Raw genomic sequence first — 22091 nt, 5'->3', positions numbered from 1 at the left:
TTCCCTCTGTCCGTCACCAAATTGTCCACTATATTTGCGAGTCTGTTTTTGATTAGTTTGTTCTTCGCGTTCCTCGGATCGACATTAACTCTTTGTGTACTTGCTATTGCCAGAGTGGGCCTTAGACCAACATAATGACACCACCTCAGTCTCGAATTCTTCCCCAATATCTCTGACAGCTGCTGTTCCTGTTGCAAGTGGTTAGATTCCTAGTATCGGATTAGAAAATCCTGGAATGTTACCACTTTCACCCCGAAGCCCATAAGATTGAGATCAGAGGAAGACGAAAGGACAAATGCTTTGTAGAACTAAATACTGAAACAGGAGAGAGGAAATTTAACTTGGGGCACATGGGGCACATTAATATATGCTCCCTCCTCTCCGTCCAGCCTCATCCAGGGAAAGGTTGGAGGGCAAAGAACCGAAAAGATGATCCGCGCCGTAAACACTGTGAGTATGGAAGGCAATGAGGAGTGGGAGGCATTGGTGTGGCCGGATTCAGTGCTGCGCATTAAATGGGAGATCGCAGCTGAGAGTCGTCGAGCACGGTCCCCGTCGGGTGCAGCGCTCGGCATCTTTCATGCATTATTATCTCAGTTCGCCTTTATGTCACCATCACCTTTGCAGGCACAGACTACAGGGGCTCAGCGAGGCCAGGTGCCCTGCCCCGGGTCATGGCCTCGCATGCGCCACGTTTGAGCTCGACACTAAATTGCTGACGAAGCTTGCGAAGAGGTGACGAAGGTCAAGAGCAGGGCACGGCTCCTGATACTCCCAGTGGTAGTTTTACTGCTGAACTGGGATTCGTTGTTCACGGAGGACAGAGGAGTCGGGACAGATCTCCAGGGACGGTGAGGATGCAGGTAGGGAGGAGGAGGAGGGCTCCGGCCACGTGGGGGAACAGCATGAACAATGGCAGGAAATGGGCGGGATGGAGCATAATGGGAGACAGAGAGGAGGAAATTACCCCCCCCCCCCCCCGCCGGCCTCAGAAAGTCAAGAGGGAGTGCTGGAGACTGCACAGGGCCATCAGCACCTTAGGTCTCTAATGCAACAGAGAAACCAGACAAATGCACTGACTTGGGGGGGGGGGGAAATCTGTCCACGAAATACAAAAATGTTACCGTTTTTAGCACAAATCTTCAGTACCGACTTTAAACATGAGAAGTATATTTTTCTATGGATGAAATACCTCCATGCTACCACTTGCGAATAGAATGCAAAGAAACAAGTACCTGTTTTCATTAAAGATGGGACTGCGGGACGCATTGAGCATCACCTGGACTACACCGCAGGCATTTCCTGCAAACTTAAAAAAAAAGAAGCCCACAATTCCTCCACATGCAAACTTAATCGCCGCACCCCAGCAGCTCCGCCCCAAACAGCCCTGAGCCTTCGCTGGTGAAGGGGGACATAGCCTGTATGGTTCTAGCTTGGTAATGCCAGCTCTATGTGATTTCCATCCCAGACCACTGGAGGGATTATGCTTCACATGGGAGTTCTGGAAGCAGTTGCCACAACCTGTGTTTGAACGATGCCCTTCGACCTCGTTGCTGCTACGGGGGTGGCTCAGAGGTCAGAAGTCCAGATGCGTAAGAGAAACGCCGCTGGGGGAAGAGGCTGAAAGGGCTTCCTTGGTGCCGCGCAGTGTACACATGGCACATTTCATTTAGGGAGCGGGTGGGTGACTTGGGGGAAGGGACATGGGGACACCAAGAAAGGGGAAACTGGGAGAGAAGGTGATGCTGAGGTCTGTACAGACACAAAGAGAAATGAGGAATGGAAGGATGGATGGATGGATGGATGGAAGGATGGATGGATGGAAGGATGGATGGATGGAGGGATGGATGGAGGGATGGATGGATGGAGGGATGGATGGAGGGATGGATGGATGGAGGGATGGATGGATGGATGGATGGAGGGAGGGAGGGATGGATGGATGGATGGATGGATGGATGGATGGAGGGAGGGATGGAGGGAGGGATGGATGGATGGATGGATATTATTGTGCAGGGTTCTACTTCCTCATGCAACACACATTCAGCTGAATTCTTTGCTAGAAACTGAGGAGAACACAGTGAACCAAAAAAGTCACCTACCTGTTTCCTCCAGAAGGTCCATCTACTGGGACCATCTCCAGCCCCCTTCTCACATTATCCAACTATCTTATGTAATGAAGATGAGCTCAGTGTGGATTTAGCGTTGATATTAAAAGCTCTTGGAGAGCTGTGAGCCTGGCTGTCCTGCTCGTCACTCAGCCCTGGAGGCTCAAAGCTAGTGCATGGCACAGAGTGGGTGCTCAGTGAAAATCCGTGGAAGGAGGAGGGGAGGGAGAGAAGAAGCAAGAAGCCCAAGCGCTCAGTGATGGAGATTAGGAAGGAAATAGAAAAGGCATTAAGACCAGACAACAAAAGCTTAGTCTCGAAGGATGAATAGGATTTCACCTGGTAAAGGCTGAGGCAGCTACGAACAGAAAGGCCAAGGGTCCTGGGAGAACAGTGGTGTTTGGGGAAAAACTTTGGCGGCTTCTGGACTTAGATAGATTAGTTCATGGAGGGCCATGAATGCTTTGCCAAGAAATCTGGCCTTTAGTCTATAACAAGTTAGCACTTGTTAGTCACAAGTGCTAACTCAATGACATGCTTACAGGGTGGCAAGCTCTGACCTCGCGATATTATGTAATGCTTAAGAGCCCCTACAGAGGAAGTATTGGGTCAATTTGCCCAACGGGCACCTCACTCGGAAGTGAGCAAGTGAGATGGAGACTCAAACACTGTCCCTATCGTCAGAGAAAGAAGGAATGTAGGCTGATCAAAGAAGGCTGCCTACATACATACAGCTGTGAGAGTGTGGCCGGCGTCAGTCCCAGCACAGCTCACGAGGCAGGGCGCCTTCGATCGCTTGCACTGCTGTCGGCGAGGACGGTGTGGGGACCGTCTGAAACGTGACGTGGCTCTACAAGGTTTTAGCACAGCGCTGCCCAGAGCATACCAGAGAGGGATAAGGCAAAACAGAAACTTTTCTCAGAAAGGGCAAACAAAAAACAACGATGAGCAACTATACAGTGCCTTCGACTTTTCAAAGCACAGAGGAGGCGCTACTCAACAAACGCGTGTGAAAGGATTGCTTTCCGAGTCAGTTGATGGGACCGTAGCATCGTGTTTAAACACTGCAGTGACCCTGCGGGACGGGCCTTATCTCTCCCCGTTTGGCAGATGAAGAATCCGAAGATCAAGAGGGACGCTTAGAGACTCTGTCTATGTTTAAACAGTCCCCTTACTTCAAATCCCAGGCTGTTGCCTTGTGTCTTCGACAGTTAACCCGCATCTCCTTAAAGTGGGTTGTGGTCTCTCTCCCTACCAGCCCCCCTGCCCTTGAATGAGTCACTTAATCTCCTGAGTCTTTGTTTCCTCATCTGTAACCTAGGGACTTGTACCGTCTCACAAGGCCTCCTGTGAAGACTAAAGGGGGACGACATAGGTAAGGAATCTGGCCCAGGACTTGTCATAAATATGAACTTAAATGTGACTTCCCACTGCATCCAGCTCCTCGGATGTCTACATGTAATTTTTGAGAACTACAAGTAGTATAGTTTCACTTCCTCTCTCTTTTCCTTCATTTCTTTCTCCCTTCTTTTCTTTCTCTTTTTTCCAAGTCCACTTACAAAGAAGCAACTTATTAGAAAAGTAAACATGCACAAAGGCAGCTTAGAGTCAAGTCAGGAATAACAGAGAGAAGGGGGGCGGGGGAGGGGGCGGGGAGAAGAGAGTATTTCCCAGCCTGGATTCTGCATCTGGAATCAGACGACTGAGGTCAAACTCCCAGATCTGCCGCTTACTTGCTGTGTACATTTAGTGGAATGCCTGTTTACCTGCGCCTCATCTGTACAATGGGTGTGATACTCACGGTACCTACTTCATAGGGTTCTTGTGAGGACGAAGGTTTTAACCTGTATAAAAACCTGAGGACCATGCCTAGCACATAGGAAGTGGTCTGTAAATGCAGATTATTACGACTGTTCCAGGAATCTGAGACTGGTCAATACCTGGGTCAGAGGATTCGACCAAGCCAGAGATTCCCAGCAGCCAAAGCCCACAGACCCTCCATGAATGTTCTAAAATTATACATAAAAATCTTGGCGTGTGCTTAGAACCGCTTTTCTCACGAAAGATGGCCAAACTCTTGCTCCAAACGGATCTGTGATCCAGGGAGAATTAAAGCCGACCGCTGACTGGATGACCCCTTAAGTTCTCTGATCTCCGAAGTTCTAGAATGTCACGTCTGGTGCTCACCCTTTTAGACGCGGTGTCCCAGAAGATGGACATGGTGGTTCTGGCACAGTCTTTCCTCCAATCTGGGCAAGACTGATAGTTCATTTCTGAAAGACGGAGTTTATAGACAATCATCAAAGTGGAAAAGAAAGGGTCTAATTAAGCTCTGTTCTTCTCGAGTCGTTCCATCTCCACGGAGCCATTTTCCGATGGCATCGCTGCCAAGACAAAGGGTGGAGAACGGACACATCTCGACCTAATTTAACTAAGTGCCCCCTGAACCTCATCCAGGTCCTTACCTTCCCCTCCAAAGCCCAGACAGGAACACAGCGGCCAGCTGTGAGTCATCATTCTGGGAAATTACGGCAAAAGCTCATCTGACAGAGACAAGCCGCCATCATTATTCCCGCGGCCAGGAAAAGTCGGAGATGAACCTGGGTCCTCCGGGACCGCTGTCCCCAACCACCCCTCTGCTTCCTGCCAGCTCTCTTCTGTTGACGGCTTCCCTCCCGTCCCCCCAAAGTCCCCACACCCATCGGCTCCGCTGGCCTCTGAGTCTTTCTACACTCTCGCCATCAAAACAGACTCAGCCATTCATGAGAGACAACAGGATCCATACTTCCTGCGTAACTTCTTTCGAAGTTGACGTACAATTAACAAATAAGATCGTAAGATATTTAAAGTGCAAAATGTGATGATTTGCTGTGCATGTATACGTGGGGAGAAGATTCTCCCACGTGGAGTTAATTGGCACCCCCGTCACCTCACACATTTATCTTCGTGTGCGTGTGCATCTGTGAGAGGACATACAGGTTCTACTCTCAACACATTTCAATTATACGATACGGTGTTGTCAACTACAGTCACCATGTTATATTAGATTCATGCTGCAACTGAAAATTTGCACCCTTTACCCACCTCTCCCTATTTACTCCACCCCTGGCAGCTCCTTTTCTACAGTTTCTATGAGTTCAACTTTTTTTTAGATTCCACATTTAAGTGACACCATGCGGTGATTGTCTTTCCATGTCTAGCTTATTTTACTCAGCATAATGCCCTTGAGATTCATTGGCATCGTTGAAAATGACAGGATTTCCTTCTTCAAGGCTGAGTAATATTCTTCTGTGTGTATACGTGTGTGTGTGTGTGTGTGTGTATTGGTGCAGTTTCTTTATCCATTCCATTTGACTGCACAAACATTTGAGTGTTAGGTAAAGAAATAAATCCCTGCTTTCAGAGACCACATGACCAAACGTAATTAAGTAAATCACAGAAAGATCAGCTCTGGCAGGGGGTGGTGTGCCGCACCGTTATGAAAGGTTGATGTTGAGCTTGATTTTGAAGGATGAATAGGAGTCTTCAGACAGAAGGAAGGTGCTCCATGCTGAGAGACCAAGCACAAAGACACAGAGCTGTGAAACGGCTTCCTGAGTTTAGACTAGTACCAGTAGAGCAGAAGCCACGAGGAAGGGAGTGATGGAGGGTGAGGCATGTGAAGGACAGAGGCCAAGCTGTGCTAAGGAATTTAGACGGTCTTAGAGGCACAAGTGAGCTATTTAGGTTTTAGGTTAGAGACAGAAATGACCCTAACGCGCTGGCCAGAGGGCTGCTGGCCTAGAGAGGGAAGGCGTGATCAGCAAGACCTTTACAACAGTCTGGGCAAGAAGGAGGGTGAGCCAGCGTGCTGGGCTCCCGTGGAAGGAGCGTCTTGGAAAACAAAGCAGGGAAACATGGGTTGATCTAAAGAATACTATTTTATATCTGCCAGGTGACTCAGCGGCAGGTGGCACCTGGGGCTCTTCCTTCTACACTGACCTGTTTCTTAGCAGAGCTCAGGGCTCCTGCACCCCACGTGCCCCTGGACGGTCCTGAACAGCCCAGACCCTCACCGGAGGAGCCTGCGTCTCCACACCACTTGAGGCCATCAGCCATGTAACCCAGCAGCGTGTTCTCCAGGGTAAACATCTCCGGCTGGCTCTTTATGTACTGGTGCACCAACTCACCGGTGCCACTCCAAAAGAGAGTCTAAGGAAGAGTAAACACAACCTATTCAGTCAAAACAACACCACCACCACCAACGAATCCACACATTCTTTAATGAAAGACAAACATGGGAAATATTAGAGTAAATCACACAAAGTCAGGGTGTTGAGTGTCTCACGGCGTTCCGTGTGTCAGTGAGAGAGGACGCACGTGCGTGTGTGTGTGCGTGTGTGTGTGTGTGTGTTCTAGGTCACAATGTAAAAGGAACTTAATATTCTGGGTTGCAGTAAAAAAAAGTCTGAAAGCCACCGATTAGAATCTTATACTAAACAAAGGTCAGATCACGTCTGGAGAAGGCGTTAGGAAGTTACAGGATTCTGAAAGCTGTCTGCAAAATAATTTTGTCTATGTGCTATTTTGGGGGAGAAGTGTTTCTTTGCTTCTTAAAGAGCTCCATAACTTCCTTTCCCAAAACTCCCCCTAGCCCCACAAAAATAAAAATAGAAAAGAAAAGAACAAATACAGTGGGTTTTTCCAGGGTCTCTTGGAAAGGTCAAAAAGTCAAGTTTCGGAACATTCCTCTGCCCCACGGGTCTATTAATTCAGCAGCGGAGGTGACAGAGGGCGTGGCTGGCGGCCGGGCCTAGCGTCAGCCTGTTTTACGAAGCCTGGCACCACTACTTATTAGGCGCTGACGTAGGTCAGCCACAGCATCACTGAGCCTCGCTTTCCCCATCTGTAAAATGGCAACAAGAATGACCGCGAGGAACTCCTCCGATGCTGCGGAAATCAAAGGAGACAACGCAGACGAAGTGCTTAGTCCCCTGGCAGAGACACAGGCATTCATTCGCCTTGGTGGTAATTTACCAAGGGGTCCTCCTGTGTAGGACCCTGTGCTCGGTGCACCGAGAAGGAGCTCAACATAACCCCGGCTCTCATGGCGGCGTGAGAGGCTGTAACGTGGCTTAACGGGCCGCGTGAAGGTGACTGGAGGCACACCGAATCCCCACCTCGGATGCTGACTTTAGAGAAGATGGACTCCATTACAGGCTTCTCCCAGCACCATCCACGCATGAAAACCCAAGATTTCTCGGGGCCCGAATCTGGTGCCATTAACAAGTCAACCGGTCACTTTCAAGACTTGAGCAATCGCGGGTCACCTAAACGCGACTAAGCCCAGCTTTCCCAACTGGGAAATGGAGATTCTGACAGCAGCCTGCCTATTGCACAGGATGGCGGAGGGCGCCTAACAGGGTGAGGTTAAGAGAGCCCGGTGTAAGCAGACCAAGGCACTCTGTCCGCAAATGTGAATCGTCGTCGCCGTTGTTGTGACCATCGTCATCAGCCGCAGCAGTCAGAGGACAGTTCTGCGGTGAGATGAGGTTCGGGTATTTTTGTTTGGGTTGGATTTGGTCTCACGTCGGGTTTGTTTCGCCTGACTTTCGACCACGTGCCCTTTTCTCTTTCCGTATCCCCATTTCTCTCTCTTACCTCCCTTCCCCAGATGTCCCAAGTCCTAACGATATCCTGGCCCCCCCCAGTCACCCCACAGACTCCACCCCCACCAACGCGCGCCTCCATCCGAATGTCCAGAGTTTTCCTCTTCCCTCGTCCTGGTTAATATTGGGCCCTGCGACCTCTTCCCTTTCGGCCTCCATTTTAAAATAGAGACTTGACCCCGTTACCTTGTCACAAGGTACAGTTTGATCTGTCAACTTCATCAGAGGTTCATAGTCTTCCTCTGTGCTCCTGCACGGGTCCTTCGACAGCACCGCGTCCATGAACGCCTCCACTATCTTTTGGCAGTCTTTCGCACTGCGTGATAAAACATGAAAAGTAAAAGAAAGTGTGGATGATTAGATTTCAAACATATTTTTGAAGCATAATTACCCCCCCAAAAAAATCCCATGTAGGAAGAATTTCCTGAATGCCACGTCGTTCCTATTTATCGTCTCATCTAAGCATTACGACGTTCGAACGAGTGAGCGCCGCGCTCCGGGCCCTCGTGGAGCTAACTCTCTAGTTAGAGAGACAGAAACAGGACACAAATAGGACAATAAGGTAACAAAATAAGTGCAGATAAGGATCGGCGTGCCAGAAACCAACGGGGATCCTCGGGACAGCGCCAGGGTCGGGAGCTGGACTTGGAGATGTGAAGACAACGCTCCTCTTCGCTCCCTTCCTAGCCTGTCCCCCTGTCCCCTGCAGAGCCTAAGCAAAATGCATCATTCCAAAGGGTCTTCTGCCTTCCTGGCTCAGACCTGCTTCCCCCACAAGCCAAGGAATCAGAGAACACTGGCATGGCCCGGTCCCTTCCACGGACGCCACCGACTCCTCTGCTCTTTTGGGGACAGGGAACAGGGGAAAGCCACTCTGTTTAGGGTAGGGATGAAGGCCCTGAGTTGGGCTCTACCAGTTATGCTCTGTGTCCTTGGGAAAGTCACTCAAGCCCTCTCTGCCTCGTTTTCCTCATCTGCAAAGCATCACTACCACAGACGTTCTGGGATTCAACATGTTCAGATCCTTTGGAACATGGCCCAGCACAAAACAGGGGCTCTGTCGATATTGGCATCATGCCTCCTTCCTTTGTTTTGTGTCCCTTGCTCGGGCCTTCCTGGCCGCGTCGTGCATCAGCAGCAGAGGTGGGTGTGGCCCGTGCCTCAGTGGCTAACTTAGCAATGTGGCTCATCCCAGCAGTGCCCCGAAGGGCATGCATAGTCAGTATGCCCCATACCTGAGGCGGTGAGACACACAGGCGCTCAGGGTCGGATCCAGGGTGACACCCCCACTTCTTCCCTTGGCCACAGGCAATATGAGTTTCTCCTTGCTCTCAGTTTTGGATGGGCGCACACTCTCACCTTAGTAAGAATCAGCCTAGAAAATGTAACCGCTTTGACAGAAAACAATCACAGAGCAAAATTCCAGACCAGTCACCCACTAGCTAAGTGGGCCGAGTCATAATAACAACAATAATTATAACGACAATGACAGGTAGCAGTTATCGAGGGCTTACTATGTGCCTCACAGTCATGTCTCATTGACCCTCGTAACACTTCCACAAATAAGTATATCAGGATTTGAGTTAATAAGACCTAAAATAGCAGGGACTTAAATAGGATAGAATTCCGCTTCCTGCTCATACATCAATCTGGAGAGGCCAGTATTGGGGACTGGTGTGACATTCCGCATGTCAAAGTGGCTGCTCCAGGTCCGGCCATCATGACTACGTTCCAGTCTGCAGCAAAGAGCAGAGAAAAGAAAAACGAAGAGAAAGGAGAAGGAAGAGGAGAGGGGCGTGGCGGCAGCAAAGGGCCGCCTTTAAATGACAGGCAGTAGAAGATGTTCTTACTATTTGCCCTTATCTCGTGTGCCAAAAATGCAATCGCATGGCCACACCTAGCTGCAAAGGCAAGACGAGAAACATAACCTTTCATCCTGACAGCCATTACACACATGAGGTTGAGGTTTTAATTCCAGAGAAGAAGGGGCCACCCTGCAGGTAGATGCCACCATTTTCCCGTTTTACCCATGAGGGGGAAACGTTCAGGTTAGGAATTTAAGCAACTTGCATGGGGCGACGCAATCTGTAAGTGCTCAAGCAGGACTGGAGCCGAGTCCGTGAGGCCGCGGTCAGGCTCCCGACACACTGCTACAGTATCGCCTTACGAGGCGGGCTAGTCAACACCTCCGGCCTCGGTTTCCCCATCTATAAAAGGGAGGTGATACCACTTCATTCACGGCAGACTTGTGAGGATAAAATGGGGTACCACATGACATGCGCCTGGCTCCCCGGAGAGTTCCCTTCATGGATGCCCCTCCCTTCCCCAACGGGCACAGGACATTTCAACCGCGCCCTGCCTGACTTCCAAAGCTGTGCCAGAAAACCACTATCCACCTGGCTTTCTTCAAACATTAAATATTTTTTTAAAAAAAATATTTAATAGTCAGCATCTGAGGTGGAGATTCAGTGCGCCTCCCATCGCCTTTGTGCAGCCCGTCTTGGGAGGTTCGGAGAAAAGGATTTGGTGGCTATTCCACTTTAGGGGGCGAGGTTTTAATTCCAGTCGTTTAATGCAGTGAGTTTCACAGGAAGTTCCTGCTCCGGATTCCAGCTCCCTCTGAAAAGCCTTCTGCCTCGGCCCTCAGCAGCCTCTGCAGCCTCTGCAGGACTCGAGGTGGACAAAGTGTGGAGGGAAGACATCTCTCTGAGATGGAAGAACGAGAGAAATTTCCAGAACAAAAGACCTGGCAAGAAAGAGACATTCACATGCACTGATACCTACCTAACATACCAGATGCTCTCATGAGCGTATTCTCATTGAACCACCAAAAACTTGATCAAGTCTCACAGAGAACTCACAAACCTCTGACACTGTGTTCATGCCTCCTAGGTTGAGGCTCTAGTCAAGAAACATTAACTTAAGAGTTCAAGAAAACTCTTAAAAAGTGAACAGAGCTCCTTGTGTAGAAAGAGCGGAGTTCCAGAATTTTAGAGAAACAGACTTTGGAAGAGTTTGTAACTCGACTGTCTTCTCTTTCTCTGTCTTGGAGATCAGAGCCTCTCGTGTACCCCACAAATAAGAGAGAATGGGGAAAGGCAATGAGAAGTTTGGGGCAGGTTTTATGAAGGTACTTTTCATCCTCTAACTCAAAAGTAAACATTTTACCCTGAATGTGTAAGTCAGCATTTTTACTGGCATAAATATGTATGTGTGTGTGTGTACATATATACACGTATATAAGTAAATATGTACAGAGATTAGGACAGCAGTATACAGAGATGTCTGAGGTCCTCATTCATACATTTCATCACAGAAATGGGCCTCAAATTCACAAGTCTGGCTCTAAAAGCAAGAGCCCTAGATTTAGCTCTTTCCAAATCTTCATTTTTATCCCCCGGGGTAGAGCGCAGTTCCATCACATCAAAAGATCGCCAAGCAAAAGCTGTGTGGAGCACGTGGGCTGGTTTCCAGAAAACAGAGGACCTTAGGAATTCCCGTGTCCAGGAGAGACGGACGCGGACCTCTCCGACTGAAGAAGCCGCATGCTAGAAGTAAGAGATTGTTTTTCTTCACCAGTTCCTCCATTCCAAAGTTAGAGGCTGTCGAATGTCACCTGGTCCTGTGGGTCATAGTTCTGGCCACATTTGATGGCCACCTGGGAAGCTTTGGAGAAGATACTACATCTGGACTCCAGACACAGCAGGTTAGGACGGGGACAGTGGAAAGAGAGCGGAATTTTCCAAAGCTTCTGTCCCCACCCCTGCCCCCAGGCCCCCGACACTGTCCTTTTCCTTCCCGTCTCAGCGAAGGTGAGTATCTTAGCCATCTCAAGGAAGGGGAGTCTTACAGGAATTTTCTCTTTGTGACTGGCTTCTTTCGCCTAGCGTAATGTCCTCTGGGTCCTTCCGTGCCGTGGCACGTGCCGGAATGCCCTTCCTTCTGAAGGCTGAATCGCAGTCCATCATAGGTGCATACCACATGCGCGTATCCGTCCACCCATCGTGGACACCTGGGCTGCTTCCCCCACTGCTTTCTTTCCACAAATACCTACCCGGGACCTGCTAGCGCCTGACAATAGGCACAGGGCTCTACAGAGAAGTGCGCACCGTGTCTATCCTGAAGACACTCAGAATACGGGGCGGAGAGAAAACAAAATTAATTACAATCGGAGTGCTGGTGACCTGCCCAAAGCACCAAAACTTGAAAACAAATAGATGAATGTTTTCTAATTTTATACTATGGAGGAGAGAAATAGCATAAAACAAACAAACAAACAAACAAACACCACCCTGACTAAATGTCCATCAGTGTCCTCGTTTGGAAAAAGATTTTTTGTTTGTTTGCATCCCCAGTTGCTGTGACATGGAAAATCTGTCTTATGTGTATAATTGCTATGGGTTTCTACCTGACCACTTACTGGCTCTGCTTCCTCCTTCGGTGGGTTCCAGAACAATTAGAAATGTGTAGCCAATAAGAAAAGGATGTCTCCACCCAGTGGGATATAAAACAGCATGTGGGCAACGTTTGTACAGAGCTTGAAATAGCTCGGGGAATGTTTATGTGACGATAAGTGAAAAAAATAGACCTCGAACGACAGGAAATAAAAAAAAGGATGAGCATCGTCACACTGGTAACTGGGGTTGTCTCCGGGAGGAGGAATAAAGGGGAATCGTCCTACATCTTTCTGTAACTGCATCATTCTGTTTACAACAAAAATAGATTCATATATTATCTAAGTAATCTAAAAAGGGGGAGGTAACGTTTTTAATTAAAGATATAGTACGATCACAACCAATCTTTTAAAACTGAAACAACAACAAAAAAAAACCCACGGTAATCAAACCATGTTATCAAAACGGTTTTATCTGGTTGCTAGGAGTGCGAGAATTGCTTTGTGAACTTCTCTTCCATGTATTTCGAATTTTTCTATAAGAATCAGGACTATAACGAAAATTGTTTTCTTATCAAGTTGCTTGAGCAATTGGACCAAATGTCCGAGAATCGCGGAAGGCCCAGCATGGCGACGCCTCAGGCCCGAGCCCTCCTAGTCGTCACCCGTCACCCGTCATTTTCATGACCGCCCCCACCTCTCTTGGCTAAAAGTGTCTATTCTCATCCCTCCTCCCGGACAGTAACCAGGCAACACTCAGTGTCGGTGCCTCCGCCTCACTTCTCAAGGCCCAAGGATGTGCAATCAGGGGTGAATTGGGGGCAGGGGGTGGTTAGGGCCACAGACTTCTTCCATGGGGCTCTGTTCCCACTTCGAAGGCTTCCTTGCCTCCCTGAGCAAGACTGCATTGTCGAACCACACTGGAGGCATCACAGATGGTACCCGGAATCAAACTTCACGAGAAATGTCAAGGAGATGGGTAACGGAGAGGCTCGGCCAAAGCAAGGAAAGCCCGGCCCGCCCTGCGTGGCCCCCGCGGTCCTTCCTGCCGGCCTGTATGGGACACACCCTTTCTGGTCCAGAGTAATAGATAAGATCCCTAAGTGGTCTCTGGTAGGGTTCCTCATACTGCTGGAGGGATAGAAGCCAGGAAATGTCTTCATTTTATTCCCCAGAGAGCACTGCAGTTTGCATGATTTTCCAGGGCATCGGGTCTCGCAGATTCCGAATTCATTTTTTATAAGCAACCCTTTAACCAAAGACCTTCTGCTAAGGGTACCCAAGAGCTAGGTGTTTTTCTTACAGCAAATATCATTAGCGATCTACGCAGAGGTCAAGTCGACTAGGAGACTAGACCAGCTCACTTGCCTTTCTTTCTTTTCCCCGGATTATCCCTCTTCCCAGATTAAGTAAAGGCATCACAATGGTCCAGCTGCTCTCGCTCCTTCCCCGCTGGGATCTGGAGCACACAGGTGGTATGTGGAGGTGTCAATAACAAAGCAGAGAAACGCAGGCCCGGACACTCAGACTCTGTCCCGGCTCGCAGGGAGCCTTGATGTTCTTCCATTGAACATAATTCAAGGACACTGACATCATGTGACCACAATAGACCACGATGTGAGCAGACAAAAACAATGTGCAGACCACAAACAAACAAACAGACCAAACATCCTTTCATTATAACTGAGCGACCGCTGCTTCTTTACCAATTACAGTCTCATCTTTGTTTCTTCCCTCCAGCCTCGGGGGTACAATTTATTAAGACACTGTCTGTTAGAATGACCCCCAGCCCTTCTGCTTCCTGGAAGCATCCACATAAAGCCAGCCTCCATGAACCTTCCCCCAAATCCCATAAGACAAGCCCACATCCTGTAAGCCCTCTCTCGCATCTTCGAACAGGACCCTCCCCTACCCCCACGGGTCCCCAGAGTGAGTGCTCTCACTCTCCTTGCAAAGGGCCAGAAACCCGTCTTATTCAACTGCAGTGTGCTCCTGGTGGTCTCGGGTTGGGGGCTACCAACGGTAACCGGCGAGCTTGGACGAGACGTGAAGAATCAAAGGCTTGTGGAAATCGGCAAGCCTTAGTCAGTGCTCCAGCTCGCTGGCCGGAAGCTTCTGAAAGACCCAGCTTCTGAAAGTTCTGATGTTGAGCTGGAATCTTAGTCTGAGAGCAGTTTGCTGCTTGCAGTGTGGGCTGGGCACAAATGTCAGGATTCAAGGTCAATGGCATGTCCTCCCCCTTCCTACCACTCTGTTCCTTTCAAAAGATCCCAGATGGCTGCTCACTTACCCCATCTCCCACGAGTCATCCTCTCTCACTTCTCAGCCCTTTCTCCCTACCTCTGGCCTACCCAGGTGGGTTGTCTCCAGGTGCCAGAGGCAGGAAGTAGTAACGGGAGGAAGGAGGAGTGCTTGCCAGGTGCCGATGCTTAAATCTCACTCTAGACCTCTGGGGTGGGCGCTATCACCCCCATTTTAGGGATCCTGAACCTCAGAGTGTTTTGTAACTTGCCCGAAACCAATTAGCCAGTGGCAGAGCTGGTTTACACGCCTCACTGCGCTCTGTCTACTAAACAATGCTGCCCCCTGCAGGAAATATAAAATCGTGGCCCTATCCCCAGAACGAGGTTGGAACTAGCAAAAATGATGCTTCACGGGAGGTTGTCATTTCCCTGGATTGCACGAAAAGCGTTAAGGCCAGCATCGGGCATGGTTGTTCCCAGGTGACAAGATAGAGTGAATGGGGTCAGAGGGGAGGGAACAAGGCAGAAAGGGTTGCCTCATGCCATAAAGTCTTAGGCTAAGGTGAAACAGCAGATCTGTTTGGCGGTCGAATCCATTTTGCATGGGTTCAGCCCACCTCGGGGCTCACAATGCTGGGCTGTCGCTTCTCTCTAAGCCTACCCCATCCCCCCAAGTAGTCGCATTTCTAATCCCCGCCAGTAAAGCCACATCGCCTTCATAACGCGATGCTCGCCCGGGGAAGCTCCCCCACCCTACATCCTCCTTCCTAACAGCACCTGGATCTCGAGTGGTGAGTACACCTGTTCCATGCGTTTTCCCGCTGTCAAGCCCTAGAGCGCCGGGCTGCCTTGGCCCAAAGAGAATAAGCAGGTTAACTCAGTTATTTCTCAAACTTGAGGCTCCTGGAGCCTGTTCTGAAGGTGAGGAGTGCCACCTGGTGGGAGAAGTGAGCTAGGGGTGAGATTCGCTGAGGCACTTATTTTCTAAGCAGCCTTAGATTCAGAAGACTCTTCAGGCCAAAGGAAAGCTTAGGAATCATGAATTCATTACTATGGCAAATATTTATTCAGAATTTACTATGCGATAGACACATGTATGAACAGAACAAAGGTCCCTATCCTTGTGGGAGTTTAGGTTCTCTCAGGGCAAGACGAACAATACACAAAAAACAATAAATAAAGTCTAGAGCGCCCCAGGAATTTTTAAGTTTTGGGGGGCACAAAGTAAAAACGGAGTATCATAAGGGCGTCCAGAGGGATACAGAAGGAGGTGGCAATGTTCGGTGTTAAGCGGGGTGAACAGTAGGTGACATCTGAGCAAGGAAGGGAAGGAAGCAAAGGGCTTGGTCAGAGAGACAACCAAGGGAAGGGCGTTCCGGGCAGAAGGAACAGCCACAAAGGCCCTGACGCCTGACGTATCCAAGAAACGACAAAGAAGCCGATGTGATTGGAACGGACGAAAATGAGGTCAGAAAGACGACGTCAGACTGGGCGGGGCTTCATAAGCCATCGTGAGGATTTTGGCTTCTACTCATGCACTGAGGAGCTACAGAGGGTTCTGAGCACAGGAGGTACGTGATGTTACTTAAGTTTCCAAGGATTTCTCTGGTTGCTTTGTTGTATATAGTCCGAAAGGGGACAAGGATAAGGGCAGGTAGACCAGCAACCTAGGCGAGTGCTACTGGTGACCTGGACCACAGTAGTGGCCGTGGAGATGGTGAGAAGTGACAGATTTTGGATGCGCTGTAAATTTCTGAGTGTGCTGAGTGTGGAGTGTTAGAGAAATAGGGCATCCGTGATCACGTCAAGGTTTGGAGTCCGGGACGCTAGAAGGATGTGGGATGCAGAAGGCTTTGGGCGGACATGGCATCGGTCTGGGAGGCCAGTTTGGGGCATGTGGAGATAACGTCTATGAAACACGCTAGTGAAGCTGTGGAACAAACAGATGGACACATGAGTTTGAAGTTCAAGAGAAATAAAGTTATGAGATGATATGAGGTCAGCACCCAAAAGACAAAGAAGAGAAGGTGACCAAGGACTGAGCTCTGAGACAGTTGAGCTCTGACAGGTAAGAGATTGGGAGGAAGAACCAGCAAAGACCGGAATGGTATAACCCGGGACATAGGACCAAAAGCAGAAGAACAGGTCATGCTGGCTGCCAACTGAAGAAAGCAGATGACACAGGAGGAAGGGGTCAACTGTGTCACAGGCTCTTGATCAATCAAGGAATATGAAGGCTGAGAACTGGCATCGGAATTATCGCTAAGGAAGTCACATCAAGAGCTGTTTTCATTTCCAAGAGAAATGGGGAGAGGAGGGTTACCTATCTTTTTCGTTATCGATTCCTAGGTTGTTTTTTTTCTTTCATGTCAGGTAGTGTATTTTGTGAATTCGCTTAGGGAAAGATCTTGGAGAATACTGCCTCTATTTAAACATATTGTAAATATGTTGTTAAGAAAGAAATACCACGGAATTTGTCCTTTTGTGCTTCAAGCCTGAGCGCGTCTTCTCCTGTAACAGTAAGCGAGCCAGTTCCTTAATAAGCACCTATTGAAATGAAAATTATCCTGAAACTGTAAAGCAAAACGAATTGGCAAAAGAAACTTAATGCCGAGGTTCGAATCATTCCGTGACAGTTTCTAGTAAGCCCTTACTTCAACTTCTTGTACTCATTACTATCATATCCAAATGTTATAAGCATGAACTTGTAAAGGATGTTTATGTTAATAAAATATGACTTTAGAGTTTACGTTTTCATTCTTTCTTTCAATAAGTCCAGAACACATCCTATGTGCCAGGCAGAGTATTAGGTAGACTCTAAGGATACAGCAGTTAATAAGAAACACACGGTTGCCGGCCTAAGCTTTCAGTCCTCGGGGTATCAGTTACTCACGAAGCAATAACAATAATATGAATCGTGAGATAGCTAAGGGAAGGCATCACACTGGGACCCACTCCTGGGTAAGGTTGGATCCTTTTGGAGTTACAGCTAAGAAAAACATGCACATGCCTGTCACGTGATGATCATGTGATCTCGGGCTCTCTCTTACCTCAAACTGTTCCCTTCTGCTTTTGACCGGCTATGTGCAGAAACTGTCCTTCTCTCCATTCCTCAAACACATTGAGCTTGTTTCTCTCTTAAACTCGTGGACACGATATCCACATTCAAAACTTAAAACATTCCTGTACGCTGTAATATTTTTCGATTTTTTAGAAATTATATATACGCGTGAGATGAGGATAAAGGCGGGCTCTGATCCAGTATCGCTGGGGTCCAAGTGCACATCAACAGAGACATTTGGACATAGAGACAATACAGGCAGAAGGAAGACAGGGAAAGTCACTATTTAGAATTCCACTTCAGAGTTAAGCGATTTTATATTTTTTTCTGTATTTTTGTATTTCCCGCCTGGTGTTCTACAACGGGCACGTTTCACTTTTATAATGAGAAAAAAAATAAGAGACATTGAAAGGAAAAAGAATGTTTTTCTCTGGCTCTATTTATTCTTCAGATTTACAACCTCCGTTTTCATTTTCTTGTCTTCAAGAGGAAGATTCTTATTATCCCCTTGTTCCAGAGTGGATAGTTAGATATTTACCAGTGATATTTTGCTGAGAAAGGTAATCCCTATCCCCACTCAGATCAACTACAAAAACATGTGAATATAATTACTCCTCCCCTTCGAAACCGAGTCTTTAAAACACATGCACATAAGCAGAGAGAGAGAGAGAGAGAGAGAGAATCGATTCTTGATCTCATCTATCATTCAGTTTCCTGCCTTGTTCTCAGCATCCTGTATCTATTCTTTCTACCATCTTTAATTTAAAGAAAACTTTGTCTTGGTAATTTTCTGACATTTCTAAGGGATTCCTTTAATGACAAGAAAAAAAAAATGCCTGACCATTTCTAAACTCATTTATTGCAAAAAAAAAAAAAAAAAAAAAAAAAATCTCTCATGCGATCTCTGCTTACCTGAGTCACTGTGTAAACCAGCGCTCACCAATCTCTCTGCATCTGCCTGCCTTCTACATAGTGAACAGGCTACACTCTAGTATACCCAGAATCTCCCATTTCTACTAACTTGGTTACTGACCATATTTACAAATATGTTGATTTTTTAACATTATATAATTTAATTAAATTGTACATAAATAACTTGGATACATGGAAAAAGGAAAACTATTTTTATTAAGTTGAATGTCTTATAACAATGATCACGGGTGGATTACTTAAAAAATGTTACTAAATTTGACACTGGTAAACCAATTGTAGAAGACCACAAGAAACTGTAGAAATCTACAAGTATCCTTTACATAGATGACTTCTCAGCCGACTTTAAAGAAGTTGCCTCTCAAACGAGCCCCAATTTTTTCCATCTTAAAGCCCACCTTATCCATCCAGCCATTTCTGTTCTTGCCAGCAACACTCTTTGTAAGAGTTGTCTATGTACACAGTCTCCAATTCTTCTCTTCTAATTTTTTTTTCTTGAATCCATTTTGGATGGACTTTCCTTACTAGCAGTCCTCTAAAACGGATCTTGTCAAAGATGTCAGTCCTTCAGTCAATTTTTCAGTCTTCGTCTTCCTGGACTAGTCGAAATCGCTTGAAATTGCTGATTACACTTCTTCCTTGTGAAACATCGTCCCTGGAATTTCTACATGCTCTCGAATTCCACAATTTTATCTCCAGCCCATACCTCTCCCTGCCATGAGCCAATTTCCTATTCAACATCTCGATGGCAATCGACGTTGCAAAATACAAGCAAAACCAAACTGCTCATGCATTTCCCAACTTGCTTCACTCTGGTCTTTCCATTTTTTGTAAATAGCAGTTCACTTTTCTAGTAGCTCAGCCCCAAATTCTTGGAATCCTTGTTATTACTTCTTTTTCTTTCACACTGCATTCACAAGTCCATAGCAAGCCGTATGGGATCTGCCTTCCAAATGTATCCAGCATCCATCCACATCTCGCCACCATCCATCGCTATCCAAATCACAATCAGCTCCCTTCGGAATTACTACAGGAGCCTCTACATTGTCCCCATGCTTCTTTCCTCGCCTCGTTCTTAAGAATATCATGGGAAATCAAACACAGGGCGGATATTGGACAATATTAAAGAATTACTCTTAATGATGTTCAGTATGATAATGGTATTCTAGCTATGCTTCATTTATTTATTTTTATTGATTGATTGATTGATTTTGGTAGGAGATACAGACTGAAGCATCCACAGACAAAATGATATGAAATCTGGACTTTGCTTTAAAATGGAGCGGGGGGGAGGGAGTGAAGACAGAGAAGAAATAAGGGTAGCAGAATGCGGATCATTATCGAGGTCGGGTCACGCGTAAACGGGCTTGATTTATTGTCTCTAGTTTTACATACGTTTGAAAATACCCATGACAGAAGTTCTGCCCCCAGGGGCGTTCTCGCTCTTTCTCATCGCCTTGGCGCACGTCCTTCCTTTTTCCTGGAGTGCTCTTCTCCGGACAGCTCTAAGTTTCACTCTTCTTCTCTCTTCAGGTCTTTCCGAAGATGGCAGCTTTCAGGGAAGCCTTCCTGATTGTATTGCCGTACTTAAAACCCCAATCGCTCGCCAACCCTTGGCTCTGCCATCGACGCTTGCCGGCACCTGCCCCACTCTATAATTTCCCTCCTTCCCTTATCGCCTGTGCCCTCCCTAACCAGACGGCAGTTCCATACGAGCAAGAATTCAGTCCAGGTGAGCAAGAATTCAGTCTGTTTTGTTCACTCCTAGATCCCCAGGATCTAGAGGAGTCTATGGGGCATGATAGAAGCTCAATGATAATTACTAAATGAACATGTTCCAAAAATATTTAAAACTTGAGAATAAGGCAAAAATGTGGGCAGTATGTCCTTTTGATGTCATATCAGGGCATTATTTGGTTTATCCAAGAATTAATTATCTAGACGATTGTATCTTTGTTTGTCTTAGCTTTTTATTATCAAACCTTTCAAAGTTGGATGGTAACATGCAGACTTTGTCTGTTAGAGATGCAAATAATATCTGTCTGATGGAAAGACATCCCAAAGGTGTGGCTTTTCACCGCCTTGTAGATATTAACCAGTTTCACATCTAACCAATCAATATAATTCTAATGTTCCTTTTTAAATACTTCTACACAGTGCCTCCAAATGTTCTTCGAACCAATCATTTATTGACTCGTAAATCTTTGCCGTGTGTTGATTCTATATGTTTTGAAAGCCATGCTCTTAACTTCCTGACAAATAAATTCAAGTTGTGATGAGCCGTGCAAATCTGCTTGTCATTCTTGACTGTGAGCCTCTGATATTGTACGAACGGCCACACAGCACACGTCTGCTCTCCTTGCAGCGAGACCGTTCTTTTAACCAGCGGCGGACACCTGGACGCCTGTGCCATCTCCCATGGGACTTCTCCAAGCCACGCCCCCCGAGTTTCATCCAGCTTCTCATCCTGTCGCCCCCTGCTTTAGGACCCACTCCTGACAAGCATCGTGGTTCTGAAGTAGCACCACAAATCGGCATCGCCTCTTAGGACAGCCCCAACCAACTGGTGGCATCGACGCTGTGTGATTTTGAGGCTGGGCCCTGGCTCTCACACGCACGGGGCTGTGGCGAATCATAAGTGCCTCCCACGGGCACAGGATTAGGGATACGGCGTGTGCGCAACATCTTTCCTGACTCGGCTCTAAGAGGTGATGCTTCCAAAGGTCAGATCAACTACAAAGACTCTGTCCTCGCAACCAGGGCACGACATGGCATTCTGCCGCTTAGTCTTCGGAGATTTCTAACGTTCCCCTAAGTACTAAGACGAAACACTGAACTCTTGGGCCTTGCTCCCCTAAAAGGAGGGGCAAAACTCACCTTTGAGACAGACAGAAAAAGTACCAGATGCCTCCTAGAGATGACATCTAGTACACTTGGGATGGGTTGGCCCAGGCCCTGACGGCTGTTTGGTGTGCTCTTTTGAAAGCCACATAATGTGGTGGCTCCAGGCTATGCAGTCAGTTCAAAAACCTGCTCTCCCATTGACACAGCCTGGACCTTGGGGAAATCACTCTGAGCCTCTGTTTTCTCATTAGCCTAATGGGTCTGATGAGTCCAAGGAGAGAAAGAGATGAGTTTCAGTCCCCACTCTGCCATGTACTAACCTAAAAGACCTGGCTCCACGGACAGGTGACCGACGCGGTCGCACAGGGCCCTGGGCTCAGAGAGGTCGTGCGCCTGGAGCTTAATGCTCCATGGCTCCCGTCTGGAATTCCTTGCTGTATCTTTGCTTTGTGTTTTGTGAGAGAAGTCCAGTGGGACCCGAGAGGGTGCGCCGAGGCTGGAAGCCTTGGCTCCCACGTCGTCCCACCTCCAGCCGTTCCTCCGCCGCCCCGAGAAAGGTTCCCGGCCACCTAACAACCACGGCCACCAGCAGGAGCTTGAGGGCAGAGGGGTCAGGGTCACGTGCACCCTCCCCATGTGCCAAGTTGTGGCGTGCAGCCCCAGGCGAGGGTCTGCTCTGTCCCTGCGAGTTCCCCTGTGCCCACGGGAACTGGACACCAAATGACCAGGAAAAAACACCTGGCAGGTGGAGCCAAAGACGTTGGAAGGAAGGAAAAGCTCCTCCTGCTTTTTAAACAACGAGTCCTGCATTTTCATTCTGCACGAGGTCCCGGAAATCACCTCACCCACCGGCCTTACCTCACTGTG

The 22091-nt window shown here is 47.8% G+C and overlaps 1 protein-coding gene across 6 annotated transcripts in view; it reads right to left on the bottom strand.

Annotated features, from left to right (window-relative positions):
- Positions 1-22091, bottom strand: part of CD38 (CD38 molecule) — a 31604-nt gene that overhangs the window by 1039 nt on the left and 8474 nt on the right. For 2 of the 6 annotated variants that reach the window (XM_036227529.1, XM_036227530.1), the window contains exons 2-5: positions 7940-8069; positions 6161-6296; positions 4293-4378; positions 678-1309 (exon numbers count right to left, since the gene is read on the bottom strand). In XM_036227529.1, the coding sequence (XP_036083422.1) occupies positions 1178-1309; positions 4293-4378; positions 6161-6296; positions 7940-8069 (484 nt within the window). In that variant the 3' untranslated portion in view covers positions 678-1177. Of the gene's footprint in view, positions 1-677; positions 1310-4267; positions 4379-6086; positions 6297-7939; positions 8070-22091 lie in introns of those variants that run through there. The other 4 variants (XM_036227533.1, XM_036227531.1, XM_036227532.1 and 1 more) reach the window with 4 other exon arrangements.

This window comes from Rousettus aegyptiacus, unplaced genomic scaffold (assembly GCF_014176215.1).
Source record: "Rousettus aegyptiacus isolate mRouAeg1 unplaced genomic scaffold, mRouAeg1.p scaffold_m13_p_10, whole genome shotgun sequence".
Lineage (NCBI taxonomy): Eukaryota > Metazoa > Chordata > Mammalia > Chiroptera > Pteropodidae > Rousettus > Rousettus aegyptiacus.
Note: the sequence above shows the minus strand (reverse complement) of the source record. Positions and strands in the feature narration are given on the sequence as shown.